This window comes from Mobula hypostoma, chromosome 8 (assembly GCF_963921235.1).
Source record: "Mobula hypostoma chromosome 8, sMobHyp1.1, whole genome shotgun sequence".
In the NCBI taxonomy this organism is placed as follows: domain Eukaryota; kingdom Metazoa; phylum Chordata; class Chondrichthyes; order Myliobatiformes; family Myliobatidae; genus Mobula; species Mobula hypostoma.
In genome coordinates, this window is record NC_086104.1 from 57,423,787 (window position 1) to 57,442,898 (window position 19,112).

Consider the following 19,112-nt stretch of genomic DNA (forward strand, 5'->3'; position numbering starts at 1 on the left):
TCAGAGTGACACACAGAAAATGCTGGAGGAATTCAGTAGGTCAGGCTGCATTGGTGGAGAGGAATATAGAGTCAATGTTTTGAGCTGAGACCCTTCAACAGTCCCGATGAAGGGTTTCAGCTGGACACGTTGACTCTTTATTCCTCTCCATAGGTGCTGCCTGACCTCAAATTCAAGTTCAACTTTGTCATCTGAATGCACGTATATACAACCAAGCAAAACAACGCCCCTCCAGAGCACACTGCACCCACAATACATATATCACACACAACACACAAAACAAAATATTACCACAAATAAGTTAATAAAATATCATTCAAAATGCATGAAGTGCACAGCACAGGTAACCAGTAAACAGCTGGCTGTCCTAGTGATGAGACCTTGGTGGTGGCAGGGTATTCATTAGTCTCACAGCCTGGGGGAAGAAGCTGTTACCCAGTCTGGCAGTCCTAGTCCTGATGCTCTTGTACCTCCTTCCTGATGGTACTGGGTTAAAGAGATTATGAGGTGGGTGGTATGGATCCTCAACAATGCTTTGAACCCTTCAGATCAAGTTCAAGTTCAGGTTTAATTGTCATTCAGCCATACATGATTACCCATGCATACAACCAAATGAAACAATATTGCTCTGGGGCCAAGGTGCAAAACACAGTACCTACAGTCATTCATAGCACAAGGCACACATAGTACATATAAGACAGCAGTAAAATACAGTCACACAAAAAACTATATAGTCCAAGACCCAGCATCCATGAATGTTGCAGCAGTCTGCAGTTAATCACAATACATCTTGTCTTCTGGTGAGTGAACACTGGAGGGCAACACTGCTCCAGCATGGACGCTGCTCACACTGCCTCTGGCATTCCAGTGGAGTGCACTGACTCCAGTGCCTCTATCCTGCAAGCAGGTGACACAGTGGTTTGAGGCCCGGTCCTTACCACAGCCAAGGCGACACAGTTCACCTGCCCTCTGCTCCTGCCATTCACCAATAAAACAGTGAACCGAACTTGTAGCATTCCACATTACCAATGTCCAACATGGTCTTGCGATCACAAAAAAAGTGACTAAGACAATCACTTGCCGTTAGACCGTCTTCGCATACTGACGTGACTCTAATTTAGACAGCAGCATAATCCACACCAAGTCCAGCTCTTTTAGTTTCTCTGCCAATGAGCAACTCACTGCTGGGGTAGACCTGCAGTACTTTAAGTTCTTAATGTCCAGTAGGGCCTTGCAATTGTAACAAGTACCTTTGATTGGCCCCATAGAAGCTGTTGTGTCAGAGTATGCCGCTATCTTACAACACTCCTGGTAAATGTCACAAACAGGGGAGAGGGAGACACTGGTGAACCTCTCGGCAGTTTTTACTGTCCTCTGCAAGGTCTTGCAATCTGTTGCCTTGCTTCCACACTACACAATGTTGTCAGACAGGACATTCTCAATGGTGCTCCTGTTAGAAGGTTGCTAGAATGGGGGCAGGAAGCCTTGCATGCTTCAGTCTCATCAGAAAGTGTTATGTTGCTGTGCCTCCTCGACTAATGAGGAGGTGTTGTGAGTACAAGTTGGTGCACACCAAGGAACTTTGTGCTTTTCACTCTCTCCATGCCAGAGCCATTGATATGCAAAGGAGAGTGGCTGACCTGTGCCTTCCTGAAGTCCACAATCATCTCTTTTGTCTTGTCCATGTTGCAACTCAGGTTGTTGTTCTCACAAACCTCTCTGTATGCCAGTCACCATTGTTGCTCATGAGGCCAACCACTGTAGTATCATCAGCGAAATGGATTATGCGGTTTGAGCGGAATCTGGCGGCACAGTTGTGATTCAGCAGCGTGAACAGCAGCAGACTGAGCACACAGCCCTGGGGGGCACCAGTGCTCAGTGTGATGGAGCTTGAGATGTTGCTGCCAACTCAGACCGACTGGGGACTTTCTGTCAGGAAGTCCAAGATCCAGTGACAGAGAGGAATGTTGAGTTCCATCGAAAACAGTTTACCCACCAACCTCTGAGGGATGATGGTATTAAATGCTGAGCTGAAGTTGATGAACAACATCCTGGTGTATGAGGCATCATTTTCTAGGTGGGACAGGATGGAGTGGAGAGCTGAGGCTATGGCATTATCAGTGGACCGGTTTGAGCTTTAGGCGAACTGGAAAGGGCCCTCTGTAGCTGGAAGGTGGGATTTTATAAGATCCATTACCAGCTGCTCTAAGCACTTCATGATTGTTGAGGTCAGTACCATCAGGCAGTAGTTGTTTAGACCAGTTACCATCGCTCTCTTGGGCACTGGAATGATGTTGGCTGCCAAGAAGCCAGCAGGGACAGTGGACTGTTGCAAAGAGATACTAAAGATGTCCGTTAAGACCTCTGTTGGCTGTAGTGCACAATCCCTCAGCACCTGAGCAGGTACGTTGCCTGCCCCCACAGCTTTGCATTGGTTTACCATGCTAGGATCCTCCTCACCTCGGCTGTGGCCAGACAGGGAGCCTATTCCCCAGGGGGAGAGGGGGTCTTTCCTCGATGACACAGCATTCATTACTTTAAATCCTGCATAGAAGGCATTCAGCCTATCAGGGAGGCGTCACTGTTGTTACTGTGCAGGGTGGACTCATAATTTGCATGTATACTGTGCCTTGCCACATGTGCTGTAAGTCCTTGGTGTCACAAAGTTGTCTGTGAATTTTCTGCGAGTACTTTGGCTTTGCCTTCCTAATGGCACAGGAGAGCACAGCTCTTGCTGACCTTAGAGTCATCTAACCTCCAATCTGAAGGCAGCACCCCAACCCCTAAGCACTACACGAAACTCTGCAGTCAGCTATGGTTTCTGGTTTGTTCTGGTAGTGCAGCGTTTAATCACGTCCTGAATGCTGAGTTCTCCCAGCATTTTGTGTGTGTAACTCAATTACCAGTATTTCTAATTTAAGTTGTCATAAAACTTACCTTGAAACAGCTGTTGGAAGAGCAATCAAGAATAACTGGAGATGACAATGGATTGGTGGACCAGCAGGAGCTTTTTTGAAACCAATTATTGAAACTGGAACTACTAAATTTCAGACGAGAGCCTGGATCTTCAGTAAGTAAACCTGCAGAATTTGGGAGTTAAAATTAGCACCATTCTAAAGTTTTATCAAAGCTTTCACATTAAAAACCGTTCTTTGTTCTTTGTTTATAAATAAATGATAAATAAACTAAGAGTTAGAACATAGAAATCTACAACACATTACAAGCCCTTTGGCCCACAATGTTGTGCTGACCATGTAACTTACTCTAGAAACTGCCTTGAATTTCCCTGCTGCATAGCCGACTATTTTTCTAAGTCCATGTACCTACCTAAGACTCTATTGTATCCACCTCTACCACTGTCACTGGCAATGCATTCCATGCATCTACCACTCTCTGTGTGAAAAACTTACCTCTAACATCCTCCTTGTACGTACTTCCAATCACCTTAAAACTGTGCCCCCTCATATTAGCCATCTCAGCCCCGGGAGTGAAAATCTGCTATCTGGCTATTCAGAAATCCCAACGGGGTGACATCTGGCTCAACAGGGTGAGGTTTTCCACATTCTCTTTAAATGTACAAACGCTTGTTTCCTTTTCTCCTTTTAAACCCACCAGAGCCCCATTTCCTCTGCTTTATCTAGATGTTTATTTTCCACGATCCCATTAATACATCATAATATCATGTAACACTTAATATTTATTGGTTATTAATAGGAATTATATATATTAGTTTGAAAAGTCAGCCGGTTGAGCGTCACCAAAGCACCAATCTTGCTGGGTTATTGGAGTCTTATTCTAGTTATTAGCAATCTTGAGTGACAATTTATTTGCCCTGGATAGTAACATTTCATAGAAACATTACCTTGTATGAGTTCCTTAGCTTCTTGTGAGACACTGTTCCAGGTTTCTCCTGTGAGCGTAAATTGCCGTGTGATTTCATCAGTACTCAATGTTGCTGCACTCTGTTTACTTAGAAATGGAATCTGTCCCGATAACATTGTATACTAGAATACAACAAAATATATATAAAGAAGAATATTTCATATACTGGGATGTATACTGAAGGAAATCGAAGCGATCCAGGTTGAAGGATTAATATTACACACAGCATTTTAATCAGGTGCCTCTGAATCAAACCTAGAAGTTATTTTTGACTCTAGCTACCATCAAGCAAGTTTTGCTAATATAAAAAATGCTGTTGCTGGAGGAACTCAATGGAGTAAGCTGTCTCTGTGGAGGCAAAGGACAAGTCAGTCTATTGTGCTGAGATCCTACACTAGTTTTGCTAATAACTGATCTGACAACAATACAATTTGAAGTAGTATATCTGACACTTTTTTTCTGCTGGTAAGCATTCTAGCAACAAAATTAATCTGAATGGTCATTCGATGCAAATTAGAAAATGTTGTTATAGTAATCAAAGCTCCATTTATCCAAGTTGTTGTAGACTAATTTTTAGGAACAGGTATGTCTACTTAATCAAAATTATTAGCCTCTGAATTGCTGGCAACAACACTTACATCACCTATATCTTACTCGTCGGTGGGATTCTCTGTAATTACCCTTCCATACACTGCTTCAGCATTACTCTGACTTTCATTGAATTAGATATCCTCTACTATTTTATCCAGAATTTGTTTATTGTTTTTTTTAATGAGTTGATGATCAGTGACCATTTATATGGAGCTGCCTTGTTGAGGTGAGCATGGAAATTTGGAATGGGGAAGTTGAAGGAAAGAATTTAAGAAGAACATTTAAATATATATTTGGACAGGTACTGTACATGGATAAGAACTGTTTAGAAAGATATGGGCCATATGGCATCTGGGTCAGCATGGAAGGGCCTGTATCTGTGTGTATCACTCGATGACTCTATGTTGTTTGCCTTCGTTGTTCTGTTCATGGATTTTATTAGTCAGTTATAACTCTGGCTACTGAAGTTTGCAGCAGTAAGCCCATGAGGAAGGTTGCCAATGGCACACTGCTGATGCCAGGTATGCAACATTTCGGATCCATTTGAGTTTCTGGATCACTTTTTGTCTAGCTAACCATATATCTGTCAGATTATTGTAAAAACTCAAGCAGTTCCCTCATATTCTTTCGGAAAGAAGATTCGTGTGCTTACTCACTGCTGCCTAATTTGACTCCAGATCACATTCACATGGTCTCTTTCCTATCTTCTGTAGTTATCTGGCAAGTCTTAATTCTTTGTAGGGCAAATTTTAAAAAAATCCTGAGAATTAACACAAAGAAGGCACAGTCAATGGAGAGTGATTTATGGTGGGAAATCAATAAAAGAAAAATCTGGAAAATATTTAGAATCAGAATCAGAATCAGGTTTATTATCACCATCATGTGACGTGAAATTTGTTAACTTAGCAGCGGCAGTTCAATTTATATACTAGGATAAATTGTTATGTATAACCCGTGGATCAACCCCTTCAAAAGTTCTCTGCAATGAATCAGTTAACTGGCAATAAAGTTAATGGAATAAATTGCTTAATCCCATGCTACTTGATAGGAGGCATGCATAAAATCAGAGCATCAGCTGGAGATATGGGCACAATATTCAAATACTGCTTCATATTTTTCATTGTTGTCCATTTAATCACTGCTTTCCGTTGGTGAAATTACCTACTTATCAGCTGGAAATTAAGTATAAACTAAAATTTAAAAAAATACATTGCTTCGCCTGCACTTTGCCAACTATAAACTTGCCATCATGTATGAAGTTTATATAATAAAATGTTATGCTCTGCTAAACTAATTTCTGTTTATTAGTGTAAGCAAATGTGCATTTTTCCCCATTTGTTAACAAGTAAACAATTAGCTAGAAACTGTTCATGTTTTACTTCATAAATTAGTGATTAAAATTGACAAATAAACCATTCTTCATGCAAAAACATAGATTTGTATTAATTCTTAAAACGGAATTATACCTGGTATAATGAAATGAGAATTTCCAAAAGCAGAGAACATTGAATTTATGTTGTACTCAGAGTGATAAAGTCTAAATCCCATATAGTCAAAGAACAATCACTGGATATACAGTGCCTATAAAAAGTATTTACCCACCCCCCTGAAATTTTTGTATTTTTTCATGTTTTACAACATTGAATCACAGTGGACTAATTTTGGCTTTTTTTGACTCTGATCAACAAAAAAACTCTTTCGTGTCAAAGTGAAAAGAGATCTCTACAAAGTGATCTGAATTAATTACAAATATAAAACACTAAATAATTGATAGCATACGTATTTACCCCCTTTAATATGACACACCAAATCAACACTGGTGATGAGAATCCAATTGAGAATTTGTGGCTGGACTTAAAAAGGGCTGTTCACGCATGATCCCCATGCAATCAGATACAGCTTGAGCAGTTTTGTAAAGAAGAATGGGAAAAACTTGCAGTGTCCAGATGTGCAAAGTTGATAGAGACCTATCCACACAGACTCATGGCTGTAGTTGTTGCCAAAGGTGTATCTACTACATACTGACTTGAAGGGGGCGATTACTTAAGCAATCAATTATTTTGTGTTTTATATTTGTAATTAATTTAGTTCACTTTGTAGAGATCTATTTTCACTTTGACACGAAAGTGTCTTTTTCTGTTAATCAGTGTCAAAAAAGCCAAATTAAATCCACTGTGATTCAATGTTGTAAAACAATAAAACATGAACATTTCCAAGGGGACTGAATACTTTTTATAGGCACTGTACCATCACACCAACTGTACTACAGTGCTTAGTTTACACAGAGCTTCATTCTGATCCCAGAATGTGCTTCCACGGATGTTGCTCATCCCTCTGATATTCAGCAGTTGTTTTTATGACATAATTTGTTGCTACTTTGTAAACTTACAAGTATTACTCCTAGGCTCCACAGGTCGCAAGACTCATCATATCCATTTTGCTTGAGAACCTCAGGAGCTGCATATTGTAAAGTGAAGCACGGTGTCCTCAGCGGCTGGTTATCGCAAGGCTTAACTTTTGCAAACCCAAAATCTACAATCTTGATCGGTGAGTCAACACTCTTATCAGCAAATAAAATATTCTGTTCACAGAAGAAAAATATTAATACATTAATATTTTAAACAAAATATGAATATAGTGGTATAATGAATTGAATGAATTGACTTCATTTCTTACATCCTTCGCATACATGAGGAGTAAAAATCTTTATGTTACGTCTCCGTCTGAATGTGCAATGTGCAATCATAGTAATTTATAATAATTTTTAATAAATAGAACAGTCAATGTAATATAGAGTACAGTCAGATCAGTGTGAGTTAATTAGTCTGATGGCCTGGTGGAAGAAGCTGTCCAGAGCTTGTTGGTCCTGGCTTTTATGCTGTGGTACCGTTTCCCGGATGGTAGTAGCTAGAATAAATTGTGGTTGGCGTGACTTGGGTCCCCAATGATCCTACGAGCCTTTTTTTGCACACCTGTCCTTGTAAATGTCCTGAATCATGGAAAGTTCACAACTACAGATGCGCTGGGCTGTCCGCACCACTCTCTGCAGAGTCCTTCTTAAATAAACTTCTTAATTAAAATTCTGAAGCATATCTGATACCAACTAATATGGATTCATTTGGCCAATCTGTTATAAATTTTAGTTTTCTTACATTACAATCGAAATGTATTCAAAATATAATCAAAATAAATTATACACTGTACACAATCATGTCATACTTCAGAATCAAATTTAATATCACCGGCATATATCGTGAAATTTGTTAACTTTACACAGCAGTACAATGAAATACATGATAAATAAGAATAGAGAAAAAACTGAATTACAGTAAATGTATATATATATATATATATATATATATATATATATATATATATAGGTCTATTAAATAGTTAAGTTAAAATAAGCAGTGTTAGTTTTAAAAAATACTTTGAAATATACAGCAGAAAATGAAATAAAACAGCTGAATCGTTCAATAATTTAGATTTGGATGACAATGTAGGTGGGTTAATTAGTATGTTTTGGAAATGACATAAGAGTTAACAGAGTTGTGGATAGTAAGGAGGGTTGCCAAACCATACAGCAGAATATAGATGAGTAGGAAATATAGCCAAAGAAACTGCAGCTGCTGTTTAATGTGACCAAGTGTGAGGTGCTACACTTTGGGAGATCAAATGTAAGAGGAAGGTATTCAATAAATGGCCGGATCCTCAGAAGGATTTTATAGTGTAAATCCATAGCTCCGTGGAAGTGGCACTGCTGGCAGATAGATGGAATAAGAAGGTGGCCTGGTCCAGTGCTACAAAGTAGCATACTTTATGTCCTATATTGCAGTAAAAGGTGTCAGAACTGTATGTAATATACTAAACATGACCTAATCAATTTTGCATATAAATTCAGCCAAACTTACTTGGTTTTGTATTCTGTTGCATTAGAAATGACTCCTAAATCTTGCTTCCCTTCTTAATTGCCTTTCTAGCCTATTTGGCCACATTAATACTTCAATCCAAGAATCTCATTATAAGACCATAAAACTATAAGATATAGGAGCAGAATTAGGCCATTGGGCCCATCAAGTCTACTCTGCTATTCAATCATGGCTGATCCATTTTTACCCTCCTCAACCCCATTTTCCCAGCCTTCTCCTCGTAAACTTTGATGCTACGAGGGGTGATTGATAAGTTCGTGGCCTAGGTCGAAGGCGTCAATCTTAGAAAACATAGCACACTTATTTTTCAACATAGTCCCCTCTTACATTTACACACTTAGTCCAGCGGTCGTGGAGCATACGGATCTTGGACCTCTAGAAAGTGTCCACAGCAGGGGTGATTGATAAGTTCTTGGCCTAAGGTAGAAGGAGATGAGTTATACAGCTCTCGTTACATGCACATGCAGTTCAACTCTTTGAGTGATTATGCAGAAAGTTTGAAGTTAATAGTTTATCAGGGGTGATTGATAAGTTTGTGGCCTAAGGTAGACGGAGATGAGTTATTAACTTCAAACTTTCTGCATCATCACTCAAAGAGTTGAACTGCACATGCATGTAACGAGAGTTGTATAACTCATCTCCTTCTACATTAGGCTACAAACTTATCAATCACCCATCTGTGGACACTTTCTGGAGGTCCAAGATCTGTATGCTCTACGACTGCTGGACTAAGCGTGTAAATGTAGGCGGGGACTATGTTGAAAAATAAATGTGCTAAGTTTTCTAAGATTGACTCCTTCTACCTTAGGCCACGAACTTATCAATCACCTCTTGTATGTCCAATCAAGAACCTACTCTCTGCCTTAAATGCACTCAGTGACCTGGCTTCCACAGCTGCCTGTGGTAACAAATTTTACAAATTCAGCACCGTCTGGCTAAAGAAAGTTTTCCGCATCTCTGTTTTGAAAGGGCGCCCCTCTACCCTGAAGCTGTGCCCTCTTGTCCTAGACTCTCCCACCATGAGAAACATCCTTTCCACATCTACTCTGTCTAGGCCTTTCAACATTCAAAAGGTTTCAATGAAATCCCCCCTCATCCTTCTAAATTCCAGTGAGTACAGACCCAGAGCCACCAAACGTTCCTTGTATGATAACCCTTTCATTCCTGGAATCATCCTTGTGAATCGCCTCTGGACCCTCTCCAATGCCAGCACATCTTTTCTAAGATGAGGGGCCCAAAACTGTTCACAATACTCAAGGTGAGGCCTTACCAGTGCCTTATAAAGCCTCAGCATCACCTCCCTGCTCTTGTGTTCTAGACTTCTTGAAATGAATACTAACATGGCATTTGCCTTCCTCACCACCGACTCAACCTGCAAGTTAACCTTTAGGGTGTTCTGCACAAGGACTCCCAAGTCCCTTTGCATCTCATTTCTTTGGATTTTCTCCCCATTTAGAAAATAGTCTGCACATTTATCTCTACTGCCAAAGTGCATGACCATACATTTTCCAACATTGTACATCATTTGCCACTTTCTTGCCCATTCTCCTAATCTGCCTCAGTCCTTCTGCAGCCTATCTGTTTCCTCAACACTACCTGCCCCTCCACCAATGTTCATATTATCTACAAACTTGGCAATAAAGTCACCTATTCCATCATCTAAATCATTAACGTACAGCATAAAAAGAAGTGGACCCAGCATCGACCCCTGTGGAGCGCGACTAGTCACTGGCAGCCAACCAGACATTGCTCCTCTATCCCATTTTACAAAGACTTTACTGTGAAAAGCAAACTTGTTTAGAAAACTTTACCTATAATTACAAGTTAATTATGATATATTCTATTTGGTGAAAGCCCTCCATTGATGGCATTATTCCACTCACGGGGAAGAAAATCTCTGAACTTCTGCACATTCCTTCAATCATTTATAAATCAATTAATTTTTCTGATTAGTATCAAAAGGCAAAATAAAACAAGGATTGATACCAGCTTCCAAAATTATGATTAGACAACAGAATTACTTCAGATTTTTTCAAGACTATACATATACCTCTGGTTTTAAATCTCTGTGCACAATTCCACAATGATGCATAAAACGAACTGCAGACACAAGCATGCTCATTATTTTGCTGGCTTCAGATTCACTAAAGTGCTTCCCCTTTTTAATGCATTCCAATAGCTCACCTCCTCTTAATAACTCCGTTACCAAGTATGTGTGCAACTGGGGGAAGAACAAAACTAAATTGTTATAAAGTCAGTGACCAAAAATGAATTCATATTATATAGCAGACATAAAGATTTCAGATTTAATTTTTTACTTCTTTTATCACTATAGAGTATTTAAACATAGAATTTGCAAAATCAGGAAGTTGATAAGAGTTTGTATCATTTCATAGGGAGAACTTTAAATTTTCCTATCAATATGATTAACTGAATACAACAGAAGAACTAGTGACCACTACTGAGGACTAAGGCAATGGTAGTTGACCAATTCACATATAATTGGCAATATTTACTTGGACCATAAGGCCACGATAGAGGAGCAGAAATAGGCCAATCAGACACTGACTCTGCCATTCAGTCATCGCTGATTTTTTTTTCAAACGTATTCTCAGGCCACCCTGTAACCCTCAACCCCATGAGACCATGAGAGCATAAGAGCAGAATTAGGCCATTTGGCCGACTGGGTCTGCTTTGTCAGTTGATCATGGCTGATTTATTTTCTCTCTCAATCCCATTCTTCTACCTATTCCCTATAACTTTTCACATCCTTACTAATTAGGTAACTTACAGCCTCCATTTTAAATACACCCATTGACTTGGTCATCACAGCCATCTCTGGCAATGAATTCCACAGAGTCACCACTCTCTAGATAAAGACATTCCTCCTTATCTTTGTTCTGAAATGATATTTTTCAGCTCTGGGGCAGTGCTCTCTGGTCCTAGGCTCTCTCACTATTGGAAACATCCTCCGTACATCCACTCTACCTAGGCCTTTCAATATTCGGTAGGTTTCAATGAGATGCCCCCTCATTCTTCTAAACGCCAGTAAGTACATGCCCAGAGCTATCAAACACTCCTCATATGTTAACTCTTTCATTCCCAGGATCATTCTCATAAATGGGATGTTATGATGATTGTTGTATAAGACATTGGTGAGGCCAAATTTGGAGAATTGTGCGCAGTTCTGGTCACCTAACTATAGGAAGGATATCAGTAAGATTGAAAGAGCACTAGGATGTTGCCGGATCTTCAGGAGTTGAGTTACAGGGAAAGATTGAACAGGACTTTATTCCTTGGAGCGTAGAAGAATGAGGGGAGATTTGATAGAGGTTTACAAAATTATGAGGGGTATAGACAAGATAAATGCGAGTAGGCTCTTTCCACTTAGATTAGGAGAGATAAATATGAGAGGCCATGGCTTTAGGGTGAAAGGGGAAAGGTTTAGGGGGAACATTAGGGGGAACTTCTTCACTCAGAGAGTGGTGGGAGTGTGGAACGAGCTGCCATCTGATGTGGTAAATGCAGGCTCACTCTTAAGTTTTAAGAATAAATTGGATAGATACATGGATGGGAGAGGTCTGGAGGGTTATGGACTGGGTGCAGGCCAATGGGGCTAGCGGAATAAAGTTTCAGCACAGACTAGAAGGACAAAATGGCCTGTTTTCTGTGCTGTAGTGTTCTATGGTTCTATCTCCTCTGAACCCTCTCCAATGCCAGCACATTCTTCCTCAGATCTGAGCCAAAATGCTCACATAGTTCAAATGTGGTCTGACCAAGACTTTATAAACCCTCAGGAGCACATACTTGCTTTTATATTCTAGTCCTCTTGAAATAAATGCCAACACTGCATTTGCCTTCTTTACTACTGACTGCTCCCTTAATACTGACTACTTCCCTTAATTTTAAAAAAGTATTTCATTAGAAATTTCTGGTTTGCAAGTTAGATTTTCCTGTGCAAATGTTTGTGTTGAATTCTGCCTGTTCAATTTGGTGAGTTAGCTACCGTTACTTTTTATCAAGAGATTTTCTATCACAGTCATCCTTTTAAACAGATCAATGCATTGTCTCTTGGAATTATTATCGTTAGAAGAACCATGATAATATGGTAGTCCTGAAATTTGAAAGAAACTAAATTGTCAAGGGGAACAATACCAAACCAAAAAGAGCATAAAACAATTCAAAACCTTTAAACATAGTTTAAGTTTTTAAATATTCAATAAAATATGTTAATTGTTGGATTTTGGGGTCTTTAGATTCATTGAGGTTTTAGATTTACTTGTAGCTGTTCTGCTTTACTATACCTGGTCATGGTAAACTTCATACAACTTAACAATGTTGGGATGAGCCCCCAAGTGCTTCAGTGCTGCAATCTCTCTTTGTGTGCAGAGTTCCATTCTGAATGAAATGCAGAAAGTTAGGATTCATATTTTACAACTGGATGGAAAACAAACCAGAATAGACAAAAAGCAGTATCACCAGAGAATGATGAATCACAATTGGATTATGAAATTGCTGTGATTCATTTACCACAAAACATTTTGAAAAGCTATTGCAAGCTCTAAAGTACTGAGAAAAACATGTTACCCTTGGATATTAATCCACAACTGCAAAAACATAGCAAAATTTGTCCTCCTAAATTCTTGGTATGTTGTCCTTGTGACCTTTACTCCTTTATGATTTTCTCACCTGGTCTTCTTTACTAAATGTATAGAGTCCTCGTCACATACTATACAGTGCTCCATTCCACACATGCTCATCACAGAACACTATAGCACCCATGCTGAACTGTTACTCTTCCTAGACCCATCGACCTGCACCTGGATGGTCGCCCTCCATACCACTCCCATTCATGCCCTTATCTAAACTTCTCCCAAATGCTGCAATCGAACCTGCATCTAACTCTTCGCTGGAAGTTCATTCCACACTCGCACCATCCTCTGAGTGAAGAAGTTTCCCCTCAGGTTCCCCTCGAGTTTTTCACCTTTCATCCTTAGCCCTATGACCTCTGATTCTAGTCTCACCCAACCTCAGCTGAAAAAGCCTGCTTACACTTTCCCTATCTATATGCCTCATAATTTGTTTATCTCTGTCAAATCTCCCCTCATTCTCCTACACTCCAGGGAAAAAAGTACTAACCTATTCAACTGTTCCCTATAACCCAGGTCCCCAAGTCCCAGCAAAATTGTTGTAAACTTTCTCTGTACTCTTTCAATCTTATTGTTACCTTTCCTGTAGGTAGGTAACCAGAACAGCACACATTTTGCCAAATTTGGCCTCACCATCTCAACATAAGATCCCAACTCCTGTACTCAATACTTTAATTTATGAAGACCAATGTACCAACAACCCTATCAACCGGTGACACCACTTTTGAGGAATTATGAATCTGTATTCCCAGATCCTTCTGTTCTATCACACTTCTCGGTATCCTGTTGTTCACTGTGCAAGTCCAACCTGGTTAGACCCCCGAAACTGGAATACCTCACACTTGTCTGCATTAAATTCCATCTACCATTTTTCTGCCCATTTTTCCAGCTAGTCCAGATCCTACTTCAGGCTTTGATAGCCTTCCTCACTATCTTCTATGTCCCCATTCTTGGTGTCATCTGCAAATTTCCTGATCCAGTTTACCATATTATTTTCAACATCGTTGATATACATGACAAACAACGATGGGCCCAGCACCAATCCCTGCAGTCACATGCCTCCAGTCAGAGAGGTAACCATCTATTATAATACTCTGGCTTCTCCCACGAAGCCAATTTTGAATCCAATTTACTGTCTCATCTGGAATACTAAGTGACTGAACCTCTCTGACCATACTTTTCATGTACCTCATTCTTCTTAACCAGGGCCTCGATATTCCTCAAAAACCAAGGTTCTCTAAACCTGTTAGTCTTGCCTTTTATCCTACCAGGAACATACAGGCATTAGTAATGATCTTTCAACAATCACTAGATTCTGGAATGATTTAGGAAGAATGGACAATTGCAAATGTCACTCCACTCTTCAAAAAAGGAGAGAGGCAGAAGAAAGGTAACTATTGGGCAGTTAGTCTGATCTCAGTGATAGGGAAGATGTTGGAGTAGATGATTAAAGATATCTCAGGGTACTTGGAGGCAATGATAAAATAGGCCTTAATCAGCATGGTTTCCTCAAGGGAAAATTTTGCCTGACAAATCTGTTGGGATTCTTTGAAGAAATAACAAACAGGATAGACAAAGGAGAATCAGTTGATGTTACTTACTTGGATTTTCAGAAAGCCTTTGACAAGGTGCTACACATGAAGCTACTTAACTACCTACAAGTCCATGGTATTACAGGAAAGATTATACATGCTAGAATAAGCATGCTAGAAGGCAGTGGCTAATTGGTAGGAGTCAAAGAGTGGGAATAAAGGGAGTCTTTTCTGGTTGGCTGCCATTGACAAGTGGTGTTCCATAAGGGTCTGCGCTGGCACCAATTCTTCTTACATTTTATGTCAGTGACTTGGATAAAGGAATTGGTGGCTTTTGTTTGCAGATGATATGAAGATAGTTGGAGGGGCAGGTAGTTTGAAGAAGTAGAGAGGCTACAGAAGGACTTGGACAGATTAGGAGAATGGGCAAAGAAATGACAGATGGAATACAGGTTCGGGAAGTGTATGATCACGCGCTTTGGTAGAAGAAATAAAGGTTGATTATTTTCTAAATGGAGAGAAGATACAAAAAACTGAGGTGCAAAAAGACTTGAGAATCCTTGTGCAGGAATAACTAAAGGTTAATTTGCAGGTTGAGTCTGTGGTGAGAAAGGCAAATGCTATGTTAGCACTCGATTTACGAGGACTAGAATATGGAAACAAGGATTAATGTTGAGACTCTATAAAGCATTAATGAGGCCAGCCTTAGAGTATTGTGAGCAGTTTTAGGCCCCTTATCTTAGAGAGAATGTGTTGAAATAGGAGAGGATTCAAAGGAGGATCACGAAAGTGATTCCAGGATTGAATGGCTTGTAATATGAAGAGAGTTTGATGGCTCTGGGCCTGTATTTATTAGAATTCAGAAGAATGAGGGGTGACTTCAATGAAACCTATTGAATGGTGAAAGGCCTTGACAGAGTGGATGAAGAGAGGATGTTTCCTGTGGTGGGATTGTCTAAGACCAGAGGAAAAAGCCTCAGAATACAGGGGCATCCTTTTAGAATGGAGACAAGGAGGAATTTCTTCAGCTAGAGAGTGGTGAATCTGTGGAATTCTTTGCCACAAGCAGTTGTGGAGGCTAAGTCTTTAATGACATTTAAGGCAGAGATCAATTCTTGATTGGTCAGGGCATGAAGGGATATGAGGAGAAGGCAGGAGATTGGGGCTGAGTGGAAAATTGGATCAGCCATGATGAAATGGCGGAGCAGACTCAATAGGCCAAATAGCCTAATTCTGTTCCTCTATTTTATGGTCTTATGGCCAGTCAGAAAAGGATCCCTTTATTCCCACTTTTGGCCTCCTGTCAATCAGCCACTGCTTTATCCACGCTAGAATCTTTCCTGTAATACCATGGGCTTAAAGCTTGTTAAACAGCCTCATGTGTGGCACTTTCTCAAAGCCGCCTGAAAATCCAAGTACACAACATCAACTGATCCTCCTTTGTCTATCCTGCTTGTTATTTCTTTGAAGAATTCCAACAGATTTGTCAGGCAAGATTTTCCCTTGAGTAAACCATGTTGACTATGGCCTTTACTCAACTGTAATACTGATACATCTGACTTTAGCTTCTCAAATTTCCAGGTGAATTCGATCATATTATGATTGCTTGCTCCTAAGGGTTCTTTTACCTTAAGGTCTCTAATCATTTCTGTTTCATTGCATAACACCCAATCCAGAATAGTGGGCTCAACCATGAGCTGCTCTAAAACACATCTTGTAGGCAATCTAGAAATTCCCCCTCCTGTAATCCAGCACCAACCTGATTTTCCCAATCTACCTTCATATTGAAGTCCCCCATGACTACTGTAACATTTCCCTTTTGGCATGCATTTTCTGTCTCCTGTAGTAATTTGCAGGCCACATCCTTACTACTGTTTGGGGGTCTGTATGCAACTCCCATCAGGGTCTTTTTAGCCCTGTAGTTGCTTAGGTCTATTCACAAAGATTCAACACCTTCCGACTCTATGTCACCTCTTTCTAATGATGTCATCTCATATTTTATCGACGGAGCAATGCTGACCCCTCCGCCTTCTTGCCTATCCTTTTGATACAATGTGTATCCTTGGACATTAAACTCCCAACTATAATTTTTCAGCCATGACTCAGTGATGCCTGCAATGTCATACCAGTCAACCTGCAAATGTTCTGTTAGTTCATCTCCCTTATTCTGTGCACTACTTGCATTCAGATACAACACCTTCAGTCCTGTATTCACCCTTTTGGATTTTGTTCACCTTTTATGTTGCAGCTTATCCTGTTGACTGCAATTTTCCCCTTTCAACAGCCTCTCCTCACTACACATTGCCCCTGTTTGTAAACCAGCTCCCTCAGCTTCTGCACTAGTATCTGCCTTTCCTACGATACTTCTTGCATTGAAATATAGGCAGCTCGGGACTCTAGGCACATCATGGTCAACATTTTGATTCCTAACTTTGTCTAAAGACTTACCAACATCTGCCTCCACAACCTCTCCACTAATGGTTCTACCACCTGATTCCCAACCCCTGATTAGGGATCAATTCTAGAATTGTCCTTGATTTCTCCCTATATAATGAACAGTAGCTTAGACATAGTTTCAAGGACCACAGAAACAGGCCCGTCAAATCTATGTCAATCTTAATACCCATCTACACTAATCCTATTTACCTGCATTAGCATCATTCAACAAATTGTTCCATCCCCAAGTCCACCAGGGAAGAAATTGTACATGATTTCTGATCAGAACTGGCACTTAAATTATTCTTGCCTCTGCTTTGTTAGAAGCTACTCACATTGATTGTATAAATCCTGCCTCAGTATTATGGTTCTGGTATCTAAACTGGAGCAATAGCAGTCTGATTGATGAAATGTTCAACCACTTTATTTTACTCATTTTCTCTAAAAAAAACACTTTCAAAAAGTTAAATCATATTTGAGATCTTTAGTTATTTTTCAAATCAATCGTTGATTGTTGTCTGATAAATTATTATGAACAGATTTTCTTTTTAATATAAAGCTATTAATTAATACCGTCTACTGATGATTTTCACACAGTATTCCTGTCCAGTCCTCTTATGCCGGCATTTCCTACAAACAGAGAAGCTTCCTTCACCAAGTGGTTTTTCTTTCAAATTTATTTCATAGTTTTGGTAAAACATAGAATCCTACAGAAGTAGAGATTAAAATTCAATTTAATCCACGGTAAAAGGCTTCAGGATGAAACAATGAACTCTTCACTCAGTAAAGATAGTGATACTAAAAACAAAATGCTTCTGCAAGTAATTATCCCATAGTTCTTCACTGTTTTTTAATACATGTGCCCAAATTGTAATCATTATCAAAATACTGTGAATATTGTGGAGAAATTGTAAGCACTCAAACCTTCATCATAGCACTGCATGCAACTGTATTGTCGCCTGGCCTTTCTGTACTCATCTGTAGATCATCGATGCATGTATTATCCATTACAACGTTCCAATTGAAGAGTATTGAAGGTGCCACAAATGAGTAACCCTGTACAAGAGAAGGAGCAGTAACATGAATATGATATTACCTCTACAAGGTTAGAAATGCTTTCTTACTTTCAGGCCTTTCAGAATATAAATACTTGATTTTGTTTTTCTCTATACGACTTTTCTCCAGAAGGTACTGGAGTGTGTGGTAAATTGTTCTGTGAGCTCTTCCAATATAGTTGTTTGCCCAATGATATTTCCTGTCAGACTAAATCAAATCATAGTTTTTGTGTGTAATATAAAAATGACAAATTGTTCCTCAAAAACAAACACTTCCAGACTGCATTAAAGGACAAGGAATGAGATAAAAACTATATTAATACCTCTGATGTCATGATTAGTTGACAGAACCAGTTATTTTTGGATTGTTTTATCTTCAAGATTAATTTATTTTGCCAAACTAGCTAACAATTTGAATTAAATAAATTGTTAGATAATATAAACAAGAGAATTTTGACCTGAGACAGAATACTGAAAGGTCAGAACCAGCATTATCTTGTATGAAGCTCTCCCTATCCCGACCAAATTCATAATTTAAGGCTGACTGAGATCACCCCAGCAAACTCTGGAGACTCAGGTGATCAAATTCATGAACAGAAGCTGAAGACTATTGGCAAACATCGGTTACTGGAGTTATTCCACAGATTTTCCATTCAATTTCAGCTTATTTGAGTCCCAAATATTCCTCTCATGTACTGATCATTTGTGTGTTGAAAGCATTTCACAATATTGTGCTGTCACAAAATCCCAGCTTCCACTGAATCCAGCAAACAGATTTAGAGCTCATTGCTAGTTACAACTGAAGTTTCAAGATGATATTCTTAGAAGTATGGATAAGTTGTACCTCATTAGAATACAAATTTCTGGATATTTTAATAATTCACAATGATGCACATGTTTATATCTTTTTTGTATAGCAATCGAACATATTTCTGGAAAAAATGCAGTTATAGAGCCATAGAGTCAAGCATCCAGGCGAGGTTTTAAACAATTAAATTAAATTGATAACGAAGAAAACTTCTCATAGCCAAGCATGCC

At 39.4% G+C, this 19,112-nt stretch overlaps 1 protein-coding gene across 4 annotated transcripts in view; it reads right to left on the bottom strand.

The window, feature by feature from the left end:
• Positions 1 to 19,112, bottom strand: part of LOC134350554 (ribosomal protein S6 kinase alpha-5-like) — a 77,262-nt gene that overhangs the window by 12,033 nt on the left and 46,117 nt on the right. For 3 of the 4 annotated variants that reach the window (XM_063055895.1, XM_063055897.1, XM_063055894.1), the window contains 7 exons: positions 17,944 to 18,075; positions 17,593 to 17,726; positions 12,707 to 12,800; positions 10,453 to 10,623; positions 6,863 to 7,054; positions 3,863 to 4,004; positions 2,938 to 3,080 (listed from right to left, as the gene is read on the bottom strand). In XM_063055895.1, coding sequence (XP_062911965.1) covers positions 2,938 to 3,080; positions 3,863 to 4,004; positions 6,863 to 7,054; positions 10,453 to 10,623; positions 12,707 to 12,800; positions 17,593 to 17,726; positions 17,944 to 18,075 — 1,008 coding nt within the window. The remainder of the gene's footprint in view (positions 1 to 2,937; positions 3,081 to 3,862; positions 4,005 to 6,862; positions 7,055 to 10,452; positions 10,624 to 12,706; positions 12,801 to 17,592; positions 17,727 to 17,943; positions 18,076 to 19,112) is intronic. The other variant, XM_063055896.1, reaches the window with a different exon arrangement.